Genomic DNA, 7,684 nt, shown 5'->3' with positions numbered 1-7,684 from the left:
CACTTGACGCCAGGTGCAGCCAACTCCGCAGCGCAGATCAGCGATTCCCTTGGGGAGGGGTTGGAGAGGTTTTTCTGGGGCTACATCAAAGAAGAACTTGGATTTCTCCGAGAATGAAGCTCCCAGACCTTAGGGTGTGCCCTTGTCTGGAGAAGGGTGGAGCCCCTAGATGGGCTGCGGAGTCATCCCGCCCCAGGATTCGGAGGTCTGTCCAGCTAGCGGGAGTGGGACTGCTGATCACCCTTCTGAGTGCGCTCGGCTGCTGCGCTCAGGCCCCAGGTAGGGCTACGTAAGAGCTCCAGGCTAAATGCTCTGGCTGTCTTCCCTCGCAGTGCTTTGGCGCTTGCTATTATATTAGCTTTACTATTATTTCACTACGTGTTATAGTCCCAGGGCAGTTTCTATGGCCAATCTAATCATTTTGCTATCATAATGTTTCACTCTCACGTGACCGTTACTACTTAGGGCCCAGGAATGACTCAGCCAAAAGTAACAATAATAAAGTTAACAACCAGATCAACAGTAATGAACATAACTTGATTTCAACATTAAATGATCCTCTGTAACTTTTTGACAACAGAAGAGAGTTTATTTGTCTTCTCCGTGCTTCAGTTCATTTGGATAAACTGTTTGGAACAGATAGCTCCGTTCTTCTTGTAACTACACAGAAGATTCGAGCATGTGGGAAATAAAGTAGACAGCAGTCTCGTTAATACAACAGATCAGATGTCAGCTTTTATGTGCTACAAAAAAATTCCTTGGTGGGCTCTCTAGGACAGATTGTCAGTCATTCTTTTCATTCCCAGTTGGCTCTTCGGCCTTCTCCACATTGCAGTCGGTTCCCACTGACTAGGACCCGTAGACCCTGCCTCAGTCAGCTTCTATGGTTTTTCCCATGCATCCTTTTTAACTCGTTTTCGTACTCTCCCCCTGAATCTCTAGTTTTCAAGTATACATAACTTCCTCATGCAAGAAAAGTTCCCCTTCCCATCCCTGGGTCTGTCTCTATGTTAGGATCCCACTGGAGTCTCTTCTGTTTTGTTTTGTTTGCTGTTTGTTTTCCCTATTTAGTCCATGGTTAGTCCTCCTGCCTACTTAATCCTCTTGTCTCAGATTCTCCCAGGCTGGGTATAGGTATATGGGCCTTTCCTCCCTCTCTCTCTCTCTCTCTCTCTCTCTCTCTCTCTCTCTCTCACACACACACACACACACACACACACACACACACACACACAAAAAAGAGAGAGAGAGAGAGAGAGAGAGAGAGAGAGAGAGAGAGAGAGAGAGAGAAAAAAACTCCGACCGAGGTCTATGTGAATATATGCCTTGTGTGTGCAGTGCCTGGAAAGGCCAGAAGATGGCAATGGAACCCCTAGACCTGAAGTCATGACAATTGAGAGCTACCTAACAGGACACCTCAAGTTCTTTTTCTTTCTCTCCTTCTCCCTCTCCTCTCCCCCCTCCCCCTCCTTTATTTTGCTTTGGTTGGCTTCTTTGTTTGTGTTTGTTTTGTGGTTGGTCTGGAGCTCTCTACTTACTCCAGGCTAGTCTTGAACTCAAAGCAATTCTCTTGCCTCTGCCTCCAAAGAGCTGGAATTAGAGGTGTGCAGCACGTGCAACACACCTCAGCTGACTGCAAAATCTACATACTTGCACACCTTTCCCTTATCTTTCCTCTTTGTTCCGGCCCCTGTGATCTGGTTTTGTTCTCTCTCTCTCTCTCTCTCTCCCTCTCATTTACACAGCTAATAGAGTCCTTCTCAGGCGAGCTTCTATTTCTGGAGCCTATTCACTCAGCAATATTGATCATCCACTCCCTCAAGACACTCAGTTCTCACTACTCCTGTGTCCTCTTGGTTTCTTTTTCTCAGTCCTGTTCCATCTATTTAAGGTTTCTGGCATATCTTCTGGTGTTTATGCAATAAGTATATTGGAACATACTTATTCCCTTCCTGGCCTTCTAAGTTTAGACATTCCCTTGAGTGCTCCTATTTTTGATGTCTATGCAGTTCTAGGTAATCTCTTCCTTATGATTTCTATTAGATCTGAAATTTGGGGGTTCACGCGTGTCTAAAATATGCCCTGCTTAGCAATAGTGTCTCTCCAACTATCCGCCTGGCACCTTCTCATGAGGTTCCGTAGGAGCCCCAGATTCAGTGTAATAGACATTGATCAGCTCCCCATTCTCTGTCTGCTGTTTTCCTGGTTCATGCCCTCTCACCCTCAAAGTTCCTTCCTTTGCCATCTCTTCCAAACGACCTACAAATGCTACTGAGTCTACATCTGCCATTTTTCTCATAATAAGTGGTATCCTCTCTTGTTCTGCCTGTGTTAATCGTTGGAGTGGCTTTACCCTCCTCACCATCAGCATCTGCTCCCTAATTCTTGCTGTTGTTCAGATGTTGATTCTAAACCTTCTTTCTCAGCTTCGTTGATTAGCAGGACCTAGGCTTATCAATCAGTGTTAGAACGACAGTGGGGGTCTGGAGAGATGGCTCAGTGGTTAAGAGCACTGACTGCTCTTCCAGGAGTTCTGAGTTCAGTTCCCAGCAACCACATGGTGGCTGACAACCATCTGTAATGGGATCCCATGCCCTCTTCTGGTGTGTCTGAAGACAGTGACAATGTATTCAAATACATAAAAAATAAATCAGTGGTAAAATGTATACTTAGAATGCACAAGGGCCTAGATTCCATTATCAAGCAGTAACAACAACAACACACACACTACACACACACTCACACTCACACACACTCACATACACACACTCACATACACACACACTCTCTCACACACACACACACTCGAATACACACACTCTCACACTCACACTCTCACACACACACACTCACACACACACACACACACACACACACACACGGTGGGGGGAGGGGAAGAAGCAGGTGAGGGAGAGAGATCACAAATAAAAAAGTATAGATAGTACTTTGGTAACACATATACTAGAACGGAATTGATACTGAGATTAGCATAGCTGCTGTTCAAGAATAAAACACAAGTTTTCAAAATGTGTCTTTTAAAACTTGTATATATTGGGGCTACGGAACTAGCTCATGTTGTGCAAACATGAAGACCTGAATCAGTCATCACAATCCACATTTTAAAAAGCTCAGTTTGAAGCTGGGCGTGGTGGCACATGCCTTTAATCCCAGCACTTGGGAGGCAGAGGCAGGCGGATTTCTGAGTTCGAGTCCAGCCTGGTCTACAAAGTGAGTTTCAGGACAGCTAGGGCTATACAGAGAAACCCTGTATCGAAAAATTAAAAAAAAAAAAAAGAAAGCCCAGTTTGGTGGTATTTTTACAGATTTCTAATCCCACTTCTGATAGTGAAGGATAGGTGACTCACTCCCTGGGTTCCCTGGCCAGTCGGCCCAGCCTACTCAGCGAGTTCCAGGACAGTAAGGGAGCCTGTAGGAAGGAAAAATGGGTTGTACCTGGAGAATGACACTCCAGGTTGTCCTCTGGCCTCCATGTGTGTCCACATACATACGTGAACAAGAAGATACACAAAATCACATACGCATATGTATGTATATATCATATGAAGTGTGAATGTATATGTCATTGTGAAGTGTGATGTTTTGATACAAGTATACATTGTCAAATAATTAAGTTGAGCTAACTGTTGTAGTTAATATTAATTGGGATTTCTATCCCACCTTTGATTCAATTCCCAAATAAAAGACACAAAACATTTATATTTATAACTAACCTTAAAAAACACTAGAGCTGGGCAGATATCAATCCTCAAAGTTATTTTGTCTACTTCCCTGTCAATAACCCTGAGTTATAACTTGTCCTGTTCCTCCTGTGCCATTCTTACTTCAACTAACCAGTCCTCATGGCCATGCTCTCAAGATTCACCCACCCCATTGTCTTCTCCTCTTCACCTCTCTCCTCCTCCTGCTCTCCTCCTTCAGACCTCAAGCCTGGCAACTGAAGCTCCGCCCACCTCTCTTCTGCCTGGCTATAAGCTGAAGGCATCTGTATTCAACCAATCGTTTTAAATTAAGTCCGAGGTTACACAGCATCACTTGGTGACCATGAGGATCTCTTCATCCCTGGGGACCATCAGACCTTGGGGGCCAGTATTAAGCATTATAAGACATGACACCAGATCAACCCTCAACAGCTACTTACTAAATCCTTCTCTTCCCTACTGACTTCTTGAGGAACTGCCATCCATCACTTCCCCATTTTCTATTTCCCACAATAGGTGGAGGATATCGCTACAGTTCTGCCTCCCCTTAATAAATGGGGTCAACCTCAGCAGGTCTCAGCCATAGTTGTGAACGGGAAGCAGTATCTTAGGAATAAAATGTGGGCATATATTCAAAAGGTTCCCCTAAGATCCTAATGTGCAGATGGTGTTTGAGAGCCCCAAATAGCTGGTTTCATCCCAGCTATTTTTGCCTTTTTGCCTATTGGTGCTACCTCACCCAAAACTGGCGAGTGAAGGTATTTTTAGGAGTGGACTTTGGACTGGCTGCCTGAAACTAAATCCTGGCTCCATTACATTCTGGTTGGATTCTGTAACTTTGGAAGGATACTGTCTCCTCCATGAGCTCTTTCTCAGCCCTTCCCGTCAGAATTAATCTCTCTGCTTCTTCCTAACATGTTCTGTTTCTGTTATAATGCTGGGCTGGTTTGTGGTGAGCTCTCAGAGTGAGTGAAATGAATTACCACGTTGCACATGATCTTGTCCGTTCTGTGCATGCACAGCTACGATAAAGAACTCTTTGAGGGCAACGATTATATCATCCATCTTGTACACCATATGGTGTTCCATCCATTACACTACTCAGTGGGTCTGGAATCTATAGGGAAACTCACTTTAATTGAATTTTAGAGAAATTGCATCAGTCAAACACAATGTTTAGTGTTGTTTTCAAATATTGCCAAGGACACCATTCAGTACTGCTCCTCCTCCTCCCAGCAGGGAGGCTTTCTGACTTTGTTACAGGAGGAACTGGTGTAATGATAGATTTCCATAGCTACCACCGCTAACTATCTCACCTTGCCAAGTCTGCCAGCCTGACATATTACCACATGGGGCCCGGTGTTAGGAAATGATATGATACAAACAAGCAGTCCAAGAAGGGACAATAAACGCCACACACAATTTGCTTCATACACATTCTTGATCCTAAGGGTAGCTGAATTCCAATGCATACAAATCAAATCTCATTTTAGCAGTCCTCATCTAAAAACCCCTTAGTAATTCTCTTTCTCTAAAAGCAAATGCATGCAATTTGGTTATTTTGCTCAGATTTATTGATTCTATTGAGATTCCTGAGCCATGAATAATTTGCCTGTGTATTATTATTTATTTATTTATCTATCAATTTTAAGCATAATCTTACTAAGGTAGACTCTGGATAGCAGCTTCCAAAACTCCAGATAGAATGACTTCACCGTGATGTCGTGTGCATTTATTGTCTCTTGCTACCAAGTCCAAATTATGCATGTCCCAGAATTGGAGGAGAACCGAAAGACGGATAAAAAAAAGGGGGGGGGGGCAGGCCAGATTCTATTAGTCACTGACTGTGCTAACAGCCCTAGGCACCCAGTAGGGTGAGTGGACATATTAAGTGTTTTGTCTATGCCTTTCTTTACCCACGAGGAAATGACAAGAAGGGTACACTTAGTGGCAGAAGTGTGGTACAGGTTGGTCATTGTATTCAAAACCGGACTCTCCGCTTAAAAAAATCAATCCCAGGATCTCTCCAAAACGTGACCCACTTGTCCTGAAGCCCCACCCTTGGGCGGGTTTTTGGACAAGGAGCCATCTTTGATTGGTTAAATCGATGTGATGGGCGTGCAGGGCAGCGTTAGAGAAGCCGAGCTCTAAACTTCCGGAAGCGGCGGTTAACACGGCGCGGGCGGTTGATCTGAAGGTGTTGGGGCTGTTCAGCTGCTCCTGAGGAAGCCCCGGAAACTCGAGCGTCCCCCGCTTGGATCATCCAAGTGTCAGTGGAGGGGATTTCGGGCCGCATGGGGATAGGATGGATGGCGGCTTCAGGGCTGCAAGGGCAGCGGGATGAGCAAGCGAAGGCTCCCCCGACCAGGGGCTTGCGTTTACATCCACTTACTCCTTGCAGTTCCGGGACTCTGAGGTTCCGGAGAGGCCCCCATGGTGTTAGAGGACGGGTGCAGCCCTTTCTTAGGACGATATCTCACCTTGCTGTCTCTGACAGGTTTGAGCATGGCAGAAGGGAACACCTTGGTCTCAGTGGATTACGAAATTTTTGGAAAGGTTCAAGGGGTGTTTTTCCGCAAGTACACTCAGGTATGTGGCTTAAGTGTCGGGGCGCATCACTAAGTGATGGACAGGAGGCCTGGTTCTGACCAATGGGAACTGGGAGAGTGGGAAGGGAGCACCTGGACACTATCCTGACGGAGAGTACAGCTAGCGCACCCTGTTGTACTGGCACTAAGCTAAGCCGCCTCTATAAAAAGCTGCCATCAAGATAGAGAGGTGGCGTTAGGTAGGCCGATCACAGAGTAACTTACATAATTGCCCATCATACCTACAAGTTTATTCCTCCAACTTCCTTTCAACACCTCGGTTTTGTTTTGTTTTGTTTTTTTCTTCCCATCATGGGACTCAGGGACATTGGCATGCTAAGCAAGCTGCACTGTACCAGCTAACAGCAAACTTGGCATCCTCTACCTCTGTATCCCCATCGCTAATCTCTCCAATGCACAAGGGCGATCTCAATTTCCCTTCAGCAGAGTTGTTGCCTTTCTGCTTACTATCGCCATCCTGATGGATGTGACAGAGTGTATCTCCTTGAGGAGTTTCACTGTTTTAGTTCAGGTATAAAGTATTTAAAACACCTCAAGTCATACAAGTCATGTTCTTCAGTCACCGTAGAAGTAAAGTACAAATAAATAACAGAAAGAGAACTGTTATTAGCTATCATCCCCTTTGGGAGATAACATTCCAAATTATCTGGAGTAGCACGTTTTTCTTAAATCATGGTAGAAACTATGCACTGAAAACCTTACTAGTTTCACCATTTGAAAACACACAATTCAGTAACCTTAAGTACCTTCATACATCCTTGTCTTATCACCAAGGAACAGTTGAAGAACCAACCCCACACACATACACTTCCTTCTTTATCTCAAAAGGCTGAAGCTCTACCCACCAGCTCCTGTCTTCCCCTCCACCAGCCCCTGGTGGCCAGGATCCTGCATACCCATGTATGCATACGCGTGTCGAAGTCTGAGGACCAGTTACTACGGGAGTCCGTTCTTCCCTACCTTTGATTTGCCTTTACCTAATGAATAATGATCATCTTTATGTGTTTATTGTCATGTAAAAGATACATATTTGGAGATCTTTCTATTCAAATCCTTGTCCGGTAAATTGAGATTTCTTTTGTGTGTGTGTGTATTGACACCTTTTTATCTACTCCAGATACTAAGCCTCTGTCTGTCTCTTACCATTTCTTTTTTGAGTTTGAGATAAGGTCTTAGCCCAGGCTGACCTGGGACCTAAGAGCTATCCACATCTCTCTCTCTCTCTCTCTCTCTCTCTCTCTCTCTCTCTCTCTCTCTCTCTCTCTCTCCTGACTGCTGGGTTTAAAGATGTATGCTACCAGCCGGGCGTGGTGGCGCACGCCTTTAATCCCAGCACTTGGGAGGCAGAGGCAGGCG

General features: G+C 45.1%; 1 protein-coding gene across 3 annotated transcripts in view; it reads left to right on the top strand.

Annotated features, from left to right (window-relative positions):
* Window positions 1-11: 11 nt before the first annotated feature.
* Acyp1 (acylphosphatase 1) overlaps window positions 12-7,684 on the top strand; it is a 13,701-nt gene continuing 6,028 nt past the window's right edge. The window contains exons 1-3 of one of the 3 annotated variants that reach the window (XM_029484957.1): window positions 12-279; window positions 6,217-6,308; window positions 7,157-7,379. In XM_029484957.1, the coding sequence (XP_029340817.1) occupies window positions 114-279; window positions 6,217-6,308; window positions 7,157-7,294 (396 nt within the window). In that variant the 5' untranslated portion in view covers window positions 12-113 and the 3' untranslated portion in view covers window positions 7,295-7,379. Of the gene's footprint in view, window positions 280-5,862; window positions 5,989-6,216; window positions 6,309-7,156; window positions 7,380-7,684 lie in introns of those variants that run through there. The other 2 variants (XM_021179082.2, XM_021179083.2) reach the window with 2 other exon arrangements.

The sequence above is a fragment of the Mus caroli genome, chromosome 12 (assembly GCF_900094665.2).
Source record: "Mus caroli chromosome 12, CAROLI_EIJ_v1.1, whole genome shotgun sequence".
NCBI lineage: Eukaryota > Metazoa > Chordata > Mammalia > Rodentia > Muridae > Mus > Mus caroli.
This window is presented reverse-complemented; position numbering and strand designations above follow the sequence as displayed.